The following is a 17,803-nucleotide window of genomic DNA, read 5'->3' as shown; positions in this document are numbered from 1 at the left end:
TCTGCAGATCGCAGAGAAGCTGATGGATGGCCTTGGAATCCCAGGTGTCCACTGCCCATGAGCTCATTGCATGCCCTCAGAGGAGTGCAGAGTGGGGACAGTGACGTCAGCCCCACGGGGTGTGATGGGGCTGAGCCAGCCAGTGCAGTGAGGTGCTCAGCCCAGTGTAGGCACCTGGCTGTGGGAAGCCAGTGTCCACTGTGAGAGGGGAACCACATTGACTGTGGGGCCCCCGTGGAAGTGAGATAGTCGCTCGCAGGCTCCAACGCCTGGCCAGGTCTGCACCAGTGAGTAGCAAGGGAGGACACCCAGCCTGTCTCCTTTCCTGGAAGGTGCAGGCAGTGGTCACCTGTGCTTTAGCCCGAAGTCTCATCTGGCCACAGGTCTTTCTCTTCTAAGCAGTGAGTGTAACACACCTCCAGTGTAGAATCGTGTAAAGGAAAAGGAACACGTCTCCCCTCCCCGTCTGATTTCCCACCCCCCCTTCGCCTCTCCATTTCCTCCTTCCCTTCCTTCCTCCCATCCCTCCTTCCTTCCAGTGCCACTAGGCAATTTCCTTCCTTATTTATTTGGTAAACTTTTAAAAAAATTTATTCACTTATTTGAAACTTAGAGTTACAGTGAGAGAGAGAGAGAGAGAGGAGAGAGAGAGATCTTCCATCTACTGGTTTACTCCCCAATTGGCCAAATGGCTGCAACCATCAGGGCTGGGCCAGGCCAAAGCCAGGAGCCAGGAGCCTCCTCCAGGTCTCCTAAGTGGGTAGCAGGGGCCCAAGGACCTGGGCCATCGTCTACTGCTTTCCCAGGCCACAGCAGAGAGCTGATCAGAAGTGGAGCAGCCAGGACTTGGACCAGCACCTTTATGGGATGCTGGCGCTGCAGGTGGTGGCTTTACCCGCTGTGCCACAGTGCCGGCCCATGTATTTCAGTTTCCTGATGTGTACAGTGTGGATGGTAGGGACCGGTGCTGTGGTGTGGCAGATGAACCCTCCACCTGTGACACCAGCATCCCATATGGGCACTGGTTGGTTGTCCTGGCTGCTCCACTTCCAATCCAGCTTCCTGCTGATGGCCTGGGAAAAGCAGCAGCAGATGGCCCAAGGGTTTGGGTCCCCGCCACCCATGTGAGAGACCTGGATGAAGCTCTTGGCTCCTGGCTTCAGCCTGGCCCAACCCTGGCCCTTGTGACCATTTGGGGGGTAAACCAGCAGATGGAAGATCTCTCTCTCTCCGTCTCTCCTCTCTTTGTTACTCAAGTCCCGGCTGCTCCACTTCTGATACTCCTATTGGTTTTGTTAAAGTGGATTGTGCTTGTGACTGCAAGTGGCTCTGAGCGGTTTTCTGGCTTAGAAATAGTAGTAACACTGCTTGGCGGGGTAGTGATGTTGGTACTAGGTCAGAGGCCACACCCCCAGGCCACCAGGGCTCAGGATGTGGGGTGCACAAGGCCCTCAGAGGATAGAGTGCAGGCTGTGGTCAGTGGGGCTGTGGTGGGCCTGTGAGCCAGCATTGTTAACCCACTCCGGGGAGGCCCTGCTGCGGGAGCCAGGCTTGCGTTGTGTTCTGCCCCTGCGATTCTGTGCCCAGGAAGAGCTGGTCTGGGACTTCCAGGCTGTGCTCGAGCGTGTGGGCAAGACGGTGGCCCCAGGGTCACTCCTGGCTGTGTTCCCGGCCCCTCACCACGGCGCCCGAGGCTGCAGGGAGCCTTCCACAGTGATGGGTGGTTTGCATCTGTTGGATGAAAGACCCAGGGTCGTCCTCTATCAGTGTGGATTCCGCCTTCTGCGCTGTGCTTCACGGGAGGAGGGACTCCCCGAGGGTTCCAGAAGGCACTGGGAGAAAACACAGCTGCACAGGGCGCCTTCCGTCACCGAGTGATCTGTCTTCACAGATGCGTGACTTTATTCCCAGACAAGTTTGTTTAAAAAAGATTTTTGTATTTGAAAGTCAGAGTGAGAGAGAGAGAGATGGAGAGACAGAGGACTTCCAGTCACTGGTTCACCCCTTGAATGGCCCCAAATGGCCACAAACACCCCAACTAAAGCCAGGAACTCATCCAGGTCTCCCACATGGGTGCAGGGGCCCAAGCACTTGGATCATCTTCCTCTGTCTTCCCAGGCACAGTAGCGGGGAGCTGGATGGGAATCAGAGCAGCTGGGTCTCGAACCGGCACTCATGTGGGATGCTGGTGTCACAAGCAGTGGCTTAACCTACTGTGCCACGATGACATCAGCTCCACAGACAACTTGTAAAGACCATAATCCGTGTTACCAAAACACGTTGATAGGGCGAAGACAATGTGTGAGAGTTAGACTGTGGCTCTGGTTACACCGCCCTGAGTAGGCTAAAAATGGCTGCGCTGTATTTTAAAGGATGAGTTTATGATGTGTGAATTACTTCTCAATAAACCTGATGTAGAAAGAGAAAAATATACAGTCATCCTTTGGTATCGGTAGGGGGCTGGTTCCAGGACTCCCAGGGATTCCAAAATCGGTGGGTCCCTTCTGTGCTCAAGTCCCTTCCGTGCACAGTATCTGCATAGAAGCCGTGTGCACCCCCGTGTGCTTCACATCGCCTCCTGGTGCAGTGTGAATGCCATGTATAGTGGTTGTGCCATGGTTATACCATGGCATAGGGAATAATGACAAGGAACAGACATCTGTACGTGTTTGGTACACATGTGATTTTCTTTTCTGATTATTTTGATCTACGAGCCATGGTCGAATCCACAGATGTGGATCCTGTGACGGTAGGAAGAACCAATATTAAAACAAGTACTGATTGCTGAAATTCACACCCTGGGCAGAACTGGTCCAGGAGGGTCCACAGGAATGGGCCACGCACCTGCTCTGTCAGGCTGCCCTGCTCTCCAGGCCTCCTCTTTGGCCCCAGGGAGGCCGCCTTGAGCTCTGAACGCTCCATCCCCAGCTTGTGTCCTTCCTCGTCTATGACGCACACACTGAGGATGAGTAGGACATTTCTTTTTGGTGTGTATATGGAGGCTGGCTGCCTGTGGGCCCCCTACCTGGTTCCCTGTGGGGTGACTATATTTATTTACAGGTTAGACCTGCCTCCCTCTGCTTCTGATTGCGTCCTGAGCATTTCCCCATGATAGCCAGTAGTCTACAGAAACAGGCTACCGAAGCGCTTTCTGTCAATCCGTTTTACCCACTTCCTAGAACTCAGCCAGGTCAGGGCAGGGCTCTAGGGAGCTGACCTGCTTGTTTTGTGCTCACCCCCAGCGTGGTAGATTAGCAGGGGCTTCCAATTTGGGGACCTACTCCCTTTAATCTTTTTTCTGCAGGCTGGAGCATTGGAAGGAATATTATTTTTGTTTCTGTTTATACTCCAATGTAAATAAGTAATAACCAACTGTTGACTGATGGACAACTCTGTTTGGAACTTCCAGAAAATCTCCCATTTTTCCTTGTGCTCCAAAGTGAATGTAGACATAAGACCTCGTCCTGTCTGAATCCACGCCTGCCCCTGCGTTTGCTGCCGGGGCAGCGGTAGCTGGGGGTCTCTGTATGTTTTGCAGTGAGTGGGTCTTTTGTGTTCACTTGTAACTTGGATGACTAACCATTAAAAGGCAATTGATTTTCAAAAATATTTTAAACATCTTTATGGCTCTGTGTCTCATGTCGAAGCCTGATCTTGCCCATGTGAACTACAGAATCGACTCACGTCCTTTGATGGCAGCCATCATGATTATAGTGTTTATTCATTGAAGGACATTTCTGGTTTTACATAAACTCTGGATCAAAAGATGTGCCAATCAGAAAAAAAAAAAAAAAAAAACAGACAAAACACATAAAAGCCATGGCTCTCCATTCCCATATCTAGATTGTTCTGAGTATGTTCAATGATGAAGTTTCAAGAAAGAAGTAAACAAATTGTTGTGTGCTTTTGTTTTTCTCTGGCTGGACTTACGGAGTATTAACTTTCAGAGACAATTAACACACTCATCCCTTTTGTTCAATGACAGACGCCAGAGATGCAGAACAGCTGAGCAAGAACAAGGTGACACATATCCTGTCTGTCCACGACAGTGCCAGGCCCATGTTGGAGGTAAGAGAGGGCTTCAGCAGGTGTGTGTCTGGGTCTGCACTGGGTTCCGTGGCAACGGAAGCGACACTGAGGACGGCAGCCTTGTTCTCTGTGTGCCCGCAGCGGCTGGCGCTCTGCGTTTGGTGCTCAGGCTGTGTCTGCATGACTCCCAGCCCTCGGCACGGCGACGGCGGCCGGGTGTGTTCCTCTGTGCTCCAGCAGCATTGCTGGCTTGGCTGTCTTGGCTGAGTGCCAAAGAGTGAGCTGCAGCTGCATTTCCCTCTGGAGTGCAGGGACACTGAACACTCACTCCGTTCAAAATCATCTCCCAGGCTGCTCATTTCCTGGTTTTCCCCCATCTAAGCTCAGATACCTTTGATTTGCATTCGAGAGTCAGAGACAATGAAGGTAAATGGTCTCAGGAGACTTTGGAAACTCTCAGCGTAGAGGCTGTTGCTGTATTTTGGGTTTTGGGGTAAACAGGGTGTGTCTACTTGCATACTAATTCCAAAAACATTTTCAATTTAACCCGCTGGACGGTTTTAGCTGTTGGCCAGGAGCAAGATCTATTTCTGTTTATTAGCCTTGACAAAGCCCAAGTTACCTCTTTTTAGCAAATAATGTGCGTGTGGTTGTGATTTGTATGTGTTTTTCTATTTTAGGGTGGGGTGCTGGAGAGGGAGGGGTGACTTGTTCTTAAAGAAGCAATCCCGGTTCTAGCTGTTTTACTGAAATTCATATCATTCAAGAGAAGGTAGTATTTTTTATTTTATTTTTATTTTGTGGAGTCCAATTTGGAGCTGCCAGAACATAGTTGGCATGAAACAAGCAGAGACAGAAGAGAACAGGGGAGAACGCAGAACAAGGGACTCCATTCATTGTGACAGCAGCATAGCATCATGGGTGCTGAGCAAACCTGAATCCGTTCCTCCAGGTCCGTGAGCTCCACTTCCTTCTGCTGTTTCAGCTCATCGGGTTGCTTTTTTTTTTTTTTTTTTCTAACGTGGGAAGATTTGTGTTGCAGCCTGATTTTATTGGAAACAACAAAAAAAATTTTTTTGAGCTTCACAGTTGCTTTGAAAAAAGCTTTTTTAAAAATCAACAATAGTTTGCATTTAAAATATAGCCAAGCTATGGCCAACTTAAACTGCACACTGGTCATGATTGACTTCCTCTTTAATCACAAGATGAGGCTTGAGGTTTCCTTTATTTTAATAAATTACATACAGGTCCTTCCCCCTCACCCTCCAGGCCTTCCTCGCTCGACACTCGAACACCCTGTTTCATGGAACACATTGCCATGTGTGGCCACGGCCCTTACATATGTTCACATTGTGATTTTGCCCAGATGCCAGATCTCCACGTGTTAGAAATGGAAGAGCCACAGTCCTCACCTGTCCTGCCTCCCCATTCTGCACACGGGAAATGGCGGCAGGTGCGTGAAGCAGGTGGGAGTGTAACCCAGGCACAGAGAGACCAGCGCATAGCCCCTGAGGCCCACTGCATCGTTCCACCAGCAACACACCACGTGCTGTCCTGTGTCATCTACAAGGGACAAACTCTGCTTTACAGTGAGGAAGGGAAGAAGAAAGCTTGAGGGGAAGACGGAAAATTCTGCCCCCTTTTCCCCAGGGACGGCTTTATCTGGGGACATCCTGTTGTAGTCTTTGGGTGCTGTCACTGCCTGAGCTTACTGGCGAGTGCTTCTGTGTGAGCTCGTCTTTACTAGCCCCACTGTTGAATGGCCTTCCCCCTTGATCACAGGTAATTCATGAATAATCTTTAGCAAAGGAGCCACTCAAACAATAGCCCCTCTGACTGCAGGAGTAGGGAAACGCAAGCGCCGGAAGTCGTTTGAACTCGCCCGCCGCGTTCATTAGCAGAACGAAGTTGCAGGGTTTGGTCTGTCTTAAATCTCAAGCTGCACTCCCTGCCTTGAGCTCTGTCAGCCTGAGATGAGTCAGGGTCATTGGTTGTGTGGAGTCGGTGGGGACTGGTGGGTGGATTTTATTCTGCGGCAGCTGTTAGGCTGGCCCTGACTCTTGGAGGGAAATAGGGCAGGATGAAGGGGAGAGAGGACAGTGTGTGCAGGGCTGAGCCCAAGGGGTGGGCTGCTGCTCCACCTGGTGAGGGGCCCAGCAGGAGGCCGGAATAGTGCGCGGGAGAGGAGAGGGCTGGGATCCCAAAACCAAGCGTGTTTGTCCGATGGCCCCGATTTTACGGCAGGTGCCCAAGTCTGGGGCTGAGCGTGATGGAGAATTCAGCCCCTTGTGTCCATGTGTCCTGCTGCTGTTCCAGGCAGGCCCCGGGCACCACACTGTAGACACGTCTTTGGGTGGCTTCCGACAAACGTGTCAGTGGGTTTTTAAGCACTTGGGTGCTTCACAGCCATCATCAAGGACGCTTGCAATCTTCCGTCTGCTCTTCTTGTCGGGTAGTTGAGTGAGAAGGAAGGCACGCGGTTGAGGGCGGCTTCCTGCACCGGGGTCATTGGTCGGGGCTCTGGGAGGACTCTCAGGATGGGCTTGGACGTGATGCCGGGGGGAAACACTGAGCCCGGGGGCTGGGCCGGCTGGAGGCCTCTCGGAAGGTTTCACCATTGTGCTGATGGAAGAAGGGAGGGAGGGCTCTCTGCCGGAGGAATACATCTGCCAGTCTTTCCGAGCAGGGGGCAGTTTGTGTGAGCCCACGCTCCTGTCCCCGTCACCTGCTGAGGTCACGGGGATGCCGAGAAGGAAGCCCTGGGAAGGGCGTGCTGCCCCTTGGAGCCTGGGCAAGGCTCCTGGGCGGGTGCTTGCTCTGAGGGCTGCTCCCCCGCTGCCGAGCTGAGACTCCTGGGGAGGGGAGTCAGCCCCAGCCCTGGGCTTGCTGCCCGCTGCCGGCTGCCTTTGTGCACACACCACGTCCTGGTCCTCTTTGCCTTTGTTTTGTTCCAAGAACCTGCTGTGGAGGGGATGGAGACTGTACCTTCTTTTGCCTGTTACAACGTCTCTGAGTGGCGAGAGCTGAGACTCAGCCGGCATCAGCGGCAGCGAGCGCACCCACAAGGGACGGTCTGCTAGAGACATGTTCAGTCGTTGCGCATTGATTGGTTTCATTTAGGGAGGAATTGGGGAACTGATGACCCGATTGATTTGGGCTGGGTTAGATGTGACCCTGCATCATTTGGGTAGTCTGGGGGTGGGGAGGAGCTCTGTGTTGGCAGTGCCTGGTCTCTGTGGGGCAGCCTGACGTGGGGGAGAGGCTGGCAGATGCTGGTCTCAGGCCTTCTGGGAGTTCTGGGGGTCGGCTGGAGCTGGGCAGCCTCTGGTGCTTCCTTGGTGGACGGGACAGGATTTCTGTTCGCTCTGAACCAGGAGAGCAGGGGTCTGAGCCCCAGTTACAGGCAGACCTCCCAGCACAAAGGGTCCCAGAAACGCCGGAGAAACTCCCGGACCGTGGCAGTCGCTGACTGTGAGTTACAGCCGAGAGGCGAAGAGCTCCGTCTCCATCTCTGCCCGCCGCTCTTCGTCTGACACAGGAATCCCAGCAAAGTGGGGTCCGACTCCACCGCTGCGTGAACCAGAATCCTGAAGTTGAGAGACGTGAAGGGCCCTGCCCAAGGACCCTACAGCCGGCCTGGGCAGCTGGATGGGAAGCCAGCTTCTCTCCCAGGCCAGAGTCTCCCAGCACGCCTGCTGCTTGTCATGGCCGCCTCGGTAGTGGTAGCTGGGTGTGAGTGTTGATCTCCCCACCCGGCCCCAGCACTGAGCTTTCTTCTTCTCTGCTTCTGACTGGCAGGATTTTGGTTTTGCCGCAAATGCCGTCCTCACATGTCCTGCTGCTTTGCAGACAAATCTCTTGAAGTCAAGGGGTTAGTGATTCGTTCTGTTGAGCTCCTACTGTGTGCCAGGCCCTGGGGTCTGTGGTGGCAGAGCCCTTTGTGTATAAACCAGCTGTGTATCGTGGCTGTTTTATAAATATCCTCGTGACTACAGTCCAGTGAGAGAAGAGCGTGGCTTGGATCAGGCGAGGAATCTAACGGGTCCTTGTTTGCGGCAGCTCCCTTTTGTGCTGTGTGAGTGAGAAGCTGCCTGGGCCTTTGGGGGAGGCTGGGAGTTCAGGCTACCTGGCTCTGACCCTGTGGCCTGGGAGGGAGCTCCATGCCAGGACTTCCTCTCCTGTGGCCCGGACTCTGCACCTCGCTCTCAGGAATGCCGAGCCAAGTGGATGGCATCACCCTGGCTCCTCCGCGGAGTAACCAGGCTAGGGCACTGCTCACAGCAGAGCTAGGGCTGGAAGCTGAAGTCTTCCTGCCAGACAGTGCCCTTGGGGGGAAACATTGTCACACTGATTACAGAAAGTAGAGCCAGAATTGGGAAGATAATGGTGAAGTTTGGTGGGGGATTCGCCTTCCTCTGATGCCCTGCTCAGCCCTCCACAGGGGGTTGCTCTGTTCTCTCAGAAGTGTCCCTTACAGTGCGGTGCGACAGGTGTGAGCCTGTGACTTCGGTGCCTACTGATTTCTCCAGGTTTTGGGATGGGGAGAATGAAAACTCCTGTGTCAGAGACGTGATTTTTCAAATCAGAAGCCCGAAATTATTCGTAGATGCTGAGGAAGTAATATTGAGCAATGAAAGGTTTCTCTCTTCCCCTGAAAAAAGAAACAGAACACTATCTTCCTAAGGTAAAAATTTCAGAGTTTGTTTCATTTTTCATTCTGTGTATTTAACCAGAGCACCTGCAGGAAGCAAAACTATTTTTCACTATTAACAAAAATGCCTTGAACGTTTCGCATGCCTTCACTAGATTGGCGACCTAAAGATTTTAATTGTTAAATGATATATATTGTATGATTAAAAAGAGAAATAGCTTGTACGTATGCATGCAAAGCAGAGGACGATATGTAAACCAGCTAGGATTTACGGGCTGTACTTCAGCTGGGACTTTTTTTTAGTGTGGCTTGTATATTCTGAACCATTTACGTTTTCTTCCTGTTTAACAGAATGGAGTCCCTTCACAGGCAGACTTTCATCATTCCTGGTGATTCTGTCTTATGTTTCCTTTAATATTAAGGACACTTCTTCCAGTGACGCTGCCCAGAATTTAATTCTGTGAGTTCTGTGCCTGGTCCTGATGTTTGCTGTTGCCCCTCTTGCACTGCTGTCTCACTCACCTGTGTGTGTGTGTAAGGAAACCCTCGCCAAGGTGAGATGCCCGGGTTGCCTGGATAGTCCTGTCCTTTGGCACTGGGTCTGTCCCCGGGGGCCGAGTGGCCCCTGGCTAGAGGCGCCCCAGGACAGAAGCGAGGTGCTCAGAGGCATTTAAAGCTCAAGCAAGCTGCTTCAACTCTCTCGTCTTTCTCCTTCCCTCCCTCTCTCGCCTGCCCAAGTCCACCCCTGCTTCAAAGCCCAGCCCCAGCTCACCTGGCTCTGAGAGGAACACTCCAGTGCCCACCAACCACAGGGCTTCTTCCCCTTCTCTGTGCTGTCTGTCCTGGGACAGCCTCTGGACCATAGCAGACGGCATGGTACCTGTTTGGTGCTCCAAGTCTCCTGGCCTGGCCCCTGAGCTGGTGGCAGGCAGGTGCCGTGTTGGGGTTTCTGGAGGCACTCGCTTTGGGTCTGGCACATGGGTGCCGGCTCTGCAGATGTTTGCTGGGCACAGGGGAAGCGCCATGCACACGTTCAGCTCCACGAAAAGAAAGAAATCATGTCTTTGGCCACTCGCAGCTCATGGAGGGGTGTGAAGGTCGAGCTGTGTCAAGAATGATTTCTCGATCCTGAGTAATTTTGGAAGCCAAGGATCCGATGAGTGCAGTGCAGCCTCACGTGAGCTGGGTGTGCCTCACCCACGTGAGCTGGGTGTGCAGGACCTCACCTGCCGGGAAGCACGGGCAGGCGGGGATGCGTATTTTATGCAGCAACCCTGTTCTCTAGTTCAGAATCCTCTCGTACTAAATTATGACAAGAATCCCCTGCGGAGCTTCTGGACTTCGAGTGATCTCTGGGGCATCCTTCAGCTCCTTTGGTTTGGTCTGTAAGGAGGAGCGTGCATCCAAGACAGAGATGATAGGTAATGCCATAGTCAGGACCCCATGCCCAAGGCTGGGGGGGGAGCAAGGTGCAGGAAGGTGTTGTATCAGATTTTGTGGACTCGTGGTCAGCTCACAAGAGCATTCAAGACAGAGAGCCTGGCTGCCTGGGCCCCCGCTCTGGTGCCACTCAACATACCCATGGAACATCCCTTGTCTTTCCACCTGGTGACCGCATCAATCAGCTCTTGGGACCCGTGGGTCTGTCCTTTCCAAGACCAGCAAGTCACAGAGGCTGTAGACACAAAAAGGATAAACCCCAAAAGCCACATGCCCTCCCCCCACCCTGCCACACACAGGTTGTGCAGATGTTCATGGCAGCTGTGTTTGTCGCAGGGAGAAACTGGAGCCAGCCTGCCTGTGCAGCAGAGAGTGGTCAGTTACAGTCCAGCCATATTCGGCAACCAGCAGCAACCATTCAAAAAGACAAGGAAGATCTCTGTATTTGCACACAGAACAGTTCCTTAGGGGAAAGAAGCAAGGTGTAGAATAATACCCACGATACTATCTCCTCTATGTAATATTGCACATCTGTATGTATATAGACCAGAGTCCTTCAAAAAGTCCGTGGATGGGGCCAGTGCTGTAGTGTAGCAGGTAAAGCTGCTGCCTGCAGTGCCAGTATCCCATATGGACACAGGTTCGAGACCCAGCTGCTCCACTTTCAATCCAGCTTCTGCTGTGGCCTGGGAAAGCAGTGGAAGATGTTCCAAGTGCTTGGGCCCAAGAAGCTCCTGGTTCCTGGCTTCAAATGGGTACAGCTCTGGCTGTTGCAGCCATTTGGGGAATGAAACAGTGAATGGAAGACCTCTCTCTCTCTCTCTCTCTCTCTCTCTGCCTCTCCCTCTCTATAACTCTAGCTTTCAAATAAATAAATAAATCATTTTCTAAAAAAAGTCAATGGAAAATGGAATTAAAAGGTGACTTTATCTGGTGCCAATTTTTTTTTAATTCCTGCATACAAGGATCTTTTTAAAAGTTCATGGAAATGCATACTATGAAAAAACTGCATGGGTTTAACAAATTTTTTTAAATAGAATAAATTTACCTTTTGATTCCATTTCCCTGAGCTTGGTGAAGCAGTACAGGTACGGGTGCGGAAGGGCGGTGCCACGCGGTCTCTGCAGCGAGGTTCTTCCCTGGAAGACGGCAGTGGGAGGGGGACAGGCAGGAAGGGTGCTTTCCATTCCTGCTCTGTGCTTCTGTGACTGAATGTGTGTGTTACAACGAGAACATCCCCAAAGTGTCTCTGTGAGTGAAGAGGGAGAGGGAAGCAGGGTGGGTAGGTGGGTGGGCCGTGCTGTGACAGGTCAACTCCTGGCCCAAAAGCATCCCGTGTCTCACGGATCCATGTGTGGTGGTCACCCATGGTCAACAGGCACAAAACAAGCATGTTGTCCACTCGAGAGGACAGCCCCAGCCACATCTTTTTAGTGGCACTGAATTTGTTCTCAGTATCTGTACGCTCCTGCGTGAGTTTATATCCCATCTTCAGGGTCCCCACATTCACCCGGTGATCCAGCCGGAAGCCCTGGGTGAGCTTTCCTATTTGGAGTGGGCATGCTTCCGGGGTGAGTGGTTTCAGGTACCTTACTGGCATGACGAAAACACCACCCTGCCAAGTGGCTGGTAAGGGCCAGGGCCTTTGAAAAACAAGTCCTCGTGTCACCGGGAAAGGTTTTTCAGGTTGACAGTTGTTTCCAGAAAACCTTGGTTGTTTTCACCGCTCTAGGAAAATCTCTTTAATGCAGCCCAAGAATCAGCGGTGCCTTCTCCACCAAAGGCCTCTAGCAGCTTTCATGTGTCGAGGCAAATTTGTTTGACGCCAACCCCAGACTTAAATAGATATGACTCAAACAGAAATGATCATGGTAGGTATCGAAAACTGTCTAGTAATCGCTCTGTGTCGAATCAGGCTGTGTCTAAGTTCCTTGTGTGTGGGCAGTCAAGTGCACGAGAGGGTGGCTGCATCTGCCTGTGGCCCTTCTGCCACAGCCTCGTTTGCAGATGGAGCACTGGGAGAATTCCAGCACTGATTCTGGGGAGGAGCCGGGCTTCCTAAAATCACTGAGTCAGCTCTTGCCCGCTTCTCTGGGCCTGGCCTTCTGGTGGCAGCCTGCAGTTCTGCCATGCTCCTTCTTTTCAGGACTCACATTCACCAAGGGCACACTTCTACAGAACACTCTTTCTAGATTCCTCCTGCAGGGCAACTCTCAGTTTCTTGAGCGTTTTGCACTGCGCCCCCCTGGTGTCTCTCATCTTCTGAGTCCTGTGCGTGATTAAGACCCAAGTGCACGTGTGCTAAGTACTGTGTTCTTGGCGTGGGGAGAGGGTTTGCCTGGTTTGCATCCCTCCTGGTCGTCAGTGGTGAATATGCAAGTGGCAAGATCTGCCAGGATCTCCAAGCCGAGGGAGATATGCGTTCACACACTGCAGCTCGCATGGCTGCACACTCCAGGATGTGTGGCCTGGATGTGAGGCCGCTGTCAAGTCTATACATGGTCCACATGCCCAGGGCTGGGGATTTAGGGAAGACACTGTAAAGAGACAGCATTGAGATGGCCTCACAGGAGGCAGGAGGGGGAGGCAGGTATTGCCTGGAGGAAATGATCCCTGTGGCCATAGGAGATCCCACAAGGAGGTCCGCCTGGTTAGAGAGTGCAGAAGGTGGTCTGTGCAGTGGGGCGAGGGTGGTACATCCTCAGTTCTCCTTTTGGCCAAACTGGGGGTTGTTGCTCTAGATCTAGCAGACATTTACTGATCACCTGTCTTGTAGTTGAAACCAAACACAGAGAACAAAGATGAAGCTGTGCATTCATGTAAATCCTTAGAAAGGCGCAGAGTTGCACATGCACTCCAGAGGCAAGGCTCAGCAGCAAGTGGCCACCAGCAAGGCCTGGCAGAGGTGCCCATGTGTTGTGACGCTGCACGTAGCTGAGGTCTGTTAGGGAGTGATGGAGAGGAGAAACAGCTGGAGCTGGTGGTGAGATTCGTGATAGAGGAGGCAGCGTGTGCAAAGGCTTGGGACTTGCAAAGGCAATGTGTGTCAGTCGGGGACCACACAGCCGAGTAGTCCACGGAGTGGCCAGGCCAGAAAAGCAGGCTCAGCACAGACCAGGAGAGGGCTTGTGGAGATGAGCTGTCTGGTCACCTTGGGGGAAACAGAAACCCAGAGAGGGTCCATGCACAAGTCAGGTGACACGTTCAGACTCTTTCCCAGCAGGCTGGCTTGTGGATGGTGTGGACTTGGGAATCCTAAGCCCTTCCTGGAATCCTGGTAAGAAGCGGGGATTTGAGCTGGGACACTGGAGGGTGGGTTATTTTCCTAGACATGGAAGCCTGATGTGATCTGAGTCTCCCACAATGCGACACACGAAGGTTGAAAATGAAAGGATGGGAACGGGTTCTCCAGCAAGCGAACCAACAGAAAGGCGCCCGGGAACAGTTTTATCAGATGAAATGGAGTTGAAAGCAAACCAAGAAAAGGACAAAGGTTGAGACTATGTACATGAAAAGACAGAAGTCCATCGGGAAGCCACGAGCTTGTAGGAGTCTCATCAGACGGCTTCAGAATGTCGACAAGAAGTCACTTCTCGAGTGGAGTGAACGGGAGTTGTCTGCTGCTAAGACAGATGTGGAGGGGGATGGGGGGACACCCGAGGCTACAGCATTACAGGCTGAAAAAAGACCAACAGCCGTGCCTGCCCTGGGGCAGAGCTGGTGTGGGAGAACGTGCCCGGCTCAGGCCTAGGCAAGATGCCCATGTGCTGTTCACAAGCAGGTAGAGGTGCGGGGCTCGGAAGGGAGGCTGAGGCTGGACAGCAGGATCTGAGCATCGTCGGCGTGCACGTGTGCTGTGACACCGTCCTGCCGTGACGCGTTTGTGGGTTGTGTAGCCACGTCCAGGGCACAGCACACAGATCTCACCCGGGCCCAGGTGGATGTTGCGAGGGCGGCACATCGTGGTTCCTGCTCAGTCTGCGTGCATCCCAGTTGCACTCGGCTCTTGTGAGCACGGTCTCTCTGGGGTTCCCTGCAGGGCACCACCGAGCGCTGTGCCTGGATAGTCTGTCTCCTTTCACCCCAGAGTCAGCCATTCTTCGCTCATCAACCCAAGAAGACCCTTGAGCGTGCAGCTGTTTTAGATGCTGAGACGGGAGGAGGGACAAGGCTTCACAGGGGATGCGAAGCTTCAGTGAAGGGCTGGGAAGAGGAGAGTGGCTTGGTTTGGAGGAAGCAGCCCAAGAAGTATCCGTGGAGCAGGAGTGCCTCCAGTTCCAGGTCACGGGGAGGGAAGGGGGTGTCTCCAAGGGAATTCTGCATTCAGAGCTCCCTGGGTGGAGGGCCTGCCAGTTTGCAATCAAAAGTTTGAACAGGAAGCTAAAGACAGCAACTGGGCAAGACCCACAGCTGAGGTAAAGGGCTCCTTGGGAACCCCTGTTGGTGTTTACCATAAGGAAAATCATGATGCAGCCTGGTTTACCAAAGACTGGTTTAAGCAAATGTGCTGTTTCCAGGTGCTTGTGATGATTCTGTGCCGGTAGGCACTGCAGGTGGGGCTGTGTCGGCCCACACCTGCAGGGGAAGTGATCCCGCCGTATTTGAAAAGCCCGAGAGTGAGGCAACAGCACCCAGCTAGTTTCATCAGCTCAGTGGAAGGCGCTAGAGCCAGCGCCCTGTGTGCTGCTTGTAACGTGCCTCCCGTCTCTGTGGCCTGACTCCCTGAGATGGTTTGGAGGTGCGTGTGCGTGCGTGTGTGTGTGCACACGTGGGTGCACTGGGGTGAAGCATATTGTCAAACCCTGCGTTTGAACTGAGAAATTATTTCTCCCCTTTCAGTTATCACCACAACTAGGGAAGACGTCAAGTTTCAGCCTTCATCACTGAGCGGGGGCACCGGCAGCTACCTGTTGCCCTCCTTTCTGGTGGGAAAGCAGATAAAATGCTCAGTGAAAGTTGGGGTAGTGCACTGCGGGTGGCTCACAGCCCGGGGGCCACGGGAAGGCAGGAGGTGGATGGAGCTGAGCTAGGGCTTCTTTCTCTGGGAGGCCATCCTTGTTTGCTTCTCAGACTTTTCCCCAGCTACGGGGAGACAGTTGTGGAGGCCTGTGACTACAAGTCGGTGGGAACTAAAGCCCAAGCAAGGAGAGGGCACCAGGGAGGCAGCGACGGGAGTGGGGGTGGGGGGCAGGTCGTCGGTCCGTTCGCCCTCTCGCAGTGGCCACAGAGAGACAGGCGTCTCTGTCCCTCTGGGACTGGGGGGTGAGTTGAGCCTGGCCCTTGGCATGAGACTCCTTGCCCCGGGAACTGTTCCTAAGCTCTGTGGCCCCCAGAGTGTCTCAGGCTGTTCTGGCCTTGGGAGAGGCCTGAGCCTGGAGTGGAGCAGGTATAACCCACATTGACCTGTTATGTGAAATCCGCTGTCTCAGGAGAGCAGCGCCACAGCACCCAAACAGGAGGCAGCTCCAGTGCAGCCTGGGATGATGGTCCCTGGAAGCCATGCTGCTGAGTGGCCTGGCCCCATGCCCTAAGGAAAAAAATCTCAAAGCTGACACAGGAGAGGTAGCATCGTTATTGTTCTGGAAACTGAGGTCCCTGCCCGTGTGCGTGGAAACTGCTCCCAGCGACAAGCAGCAGGGCTGAAGGGCTTCCAGTGGTCATTGCCAGGGCTTGCTGACCCCAGTGAGGACCCCTGGCCTCCCTTGTGCTTCCCCACAGGGACTCTGACCAAGGTGGCCTGGGGCTTCCTTCTGCGCTGCATGCAAGAGGATGCAGCTGTGGAGGTAAAAATAGCTCTCTGCAGCCCAGGGCCATGGCAGGCGGGGGCAGGGCAGCAGTGCAGTGCCCCTCTCAGCCAGCCGGGAGCCTGTCCTCCCGCCTGCACCTGCGTGTGCGTGCGCCAGGAGCGTCCAGTGCGTCTCCACCAGGCCGCCTTTACCTGTAGGGTAGTCAGAGAAATGGGGGAGCTGCTGTCCCCCGCCTGGCTTCCCTCTACTCCCCTGGTGCTGAGCTGCCTTGGCTCATGATGTGGAGTCGGAGCCCCACCCACAGAGGACTGGCCAGAGTCCTACCTCCTTCCCAGAACAGAGGGAGGAAGCAGCGTGAGGCTGGGAGCACGGGGAGTGCTGTTAAGAAAGGGGCTCCTCGGTGCTGCCAGGTGAGGTCTACACTGCCAGCCACTCCCTATGCTGTAGCTTGAGCCTTGTCTACATCACAGGCCAGGGGAGCCTGAGGATGCATTGGTTCACTCACCTGCCAAAGAGTGCTATTCTGAGCAGTGCCCTGTGCCTGCCTCGCTGTGTTCCAGTGAGGCCAGCTCGCTCCCTGAAGGCACGTCCTGGAGCCACCTGCTCCCAGCTCCCCAGCCTGGTCTGGGTGAGGTGACCAAGCATCACAGGAGAGCCACTGACCAGAGGCCTGCTGCCGTCCACCATCTGTTGAACACCCACTGTCTCCTGGCAGTGCCCTTAGTGACGTTCACATATTGTGACATCATGCGGGAGGGAAGAGGGGGTGAAATAATGGCCTCTCTCTGTCTCTGTCTCTCTCTGTCTCTGTCTCTGTCTCTCTCTCTCTCTCTCTCTCTGTCTCTAGTGGAGTAGGGAAGAGAGGTGACCACAGCCGTTTGCTGAGAGGGCGGTAGCTGTCCCAGCTGTTGTTAACATGTAGCAGAGCATGGATGTGCAGGCTGACTGTGTGTGTGTGATGAGACTGCCTGGACGCTCCTCGGTGCACTGTTTTCTGTCAAGGCCCGGATAGCGTTTGGGGGGTCTGAAGGGTGTCTGTGCTGTGTTGGGAGGGACCTTAGACAACAGGTGGCCAGCAGGCATGGCTGTGCCCCAGTAATCGCAGGCCTCAGGCTGGCTTTGTGGGGCACCGCTGGGAGGGGCCCTCCAGGAGCCAGGCCTGAAGCTTGGGACCACGTTGTCCCCTGGAAATGGCTGTCAGTGGCATGCTCTCCGCTGATGGAATTCTCCACTGCTGGGGAGTGTCTTGCCGCGCAGTGCCGAGGCCTCTGTCCCCCGGCACCTGACCTGGCTCTGGAGCCGATGCAGGTGCATTGGCCGGCCCAGGAACAGCACTTCCAGAATTCTGAAAAATTCAGACTTTAACAGTGTGCTTTCTTCCTCCTGCCTGCGTGTGCTGGCTGTGCCGGGGTGCGTGGGGTGTGCAGAGCAGGAGCTGGAGGCTGTGGTGAGGGGAGAGGCCAGTGGGTTACACCACGGCGCTTGTACCGAGGAGGAGCCCCTAGGCGGGGCCCTGAGTCGAAGGGTGTTCCAGAAAGAGGAAACAGCAGGGACTTGGAGGGGCAGGAAAGTACAGAAGATTTGAGACTTGCACGCAGCCCAGTGTCCTGCAGCCGGATGAGCTGGGGACAGTGGCAGAGAGCGAGATCAGGGGCAGGGGGCTGCATACTGGTGTCGGGTGGGCAGGGAGGAGCCAGGGACCCTGTTTCAGGAGCTGAGATGCATGAGAGAGAGCCTTCCTTGACGATACCAGTTTAGAGAAAGCTTCTGACAAGTCTACCATTGATGTCTCTGGATGGTTTCTAATCAGTGGCTTTCACTTACGGTAATTTCTGGAAATGGCTGTCCAGCATCTCCTTCCTTAAGTAAGACAGGAGATGGCCTTGGTTTGGGGCGACAGCTCCCACCGGGCCCGTTTTTCATGAGTCACCGCTGT

The 17,803-nt window shown here is 53.8% G+C and overlaps 1 protein-coding gene and 1 long non-coding RNA gene across 16 annotated transcripts in view; one reads left to right on the top strand and one right to left on the bottom strand.

Annotated features, from left to right (window-relative positions):
* Positions 1 to 17,803, top strand: part of DUSP22 (dual specificity phosphatase 22) — a 60,413-nt gene that overhangs the window by 15,977 nt on the left and 26,633 nt on the right. For 8 of the 14 annotated variants that reach the window (XR_011389079.1, XR_011389078.1, XM_070074880.1 and 5 more), the window contains exon 3: positions 3,986 to 4,068. Coding sequence is in view for 12 of the 14 variants with exons in the window: in XM_070074873.1 (XP_069930974.1) it covers positions 3,986 to 4,068 (83 nt within the window). In the remaining 2 variants the exon portion in view is untranslated. Of the gene's footprint in view, positions 1 to 3,985; positions 4,069 to 5,395; positions 5,483 to 17,803 lie in introns of all 14 variants that reach the window. The other 6 variants (XM_070074878.1, XM_017337678.2, XM_017337677.2 and 3 more) reach the window with 1 other exon arrangement.
* Positions 1,671 to 16,602, bottom strand: LOC138849848 (uncharacterized). Of its 2 annotated transcripts, none has more exons than XR_011389080.1 (2): positions 9,453 to 16,602; positions 1,671 to 5,072 (listed from the first exon to the last, which is right to left on the bottom strand). It is a non-coding gene; the product is annotated as an uncharacterized lncRNA (long non-coding RNA). The 2 variants fall into 2 exon arrangements; XR_011389081.1 differs by having other exon boundaries at positions 11,169 to 16,602.

The sequence above is a fragment of the Oryctolagus cuniculus genome, chromosome 5, assembly GCF_964237555.1.
Source record: "Oryctolagus cuniculus chromosome 5, mOryCun1.1, whole genome shotgun sequence".
In the NCBI taxonomy this organism is placed as follows: Eukaryota; Metazoa; Chordata; class Mammalia; order Lagomorpha; family Leporidae; genus Oryctolagus; species Oryctolagus cuniculus.
Note: the sequence above shows the minus strand (reverse complement) of the source record. Positions and strands in the feature narration are given on the sequence as shown.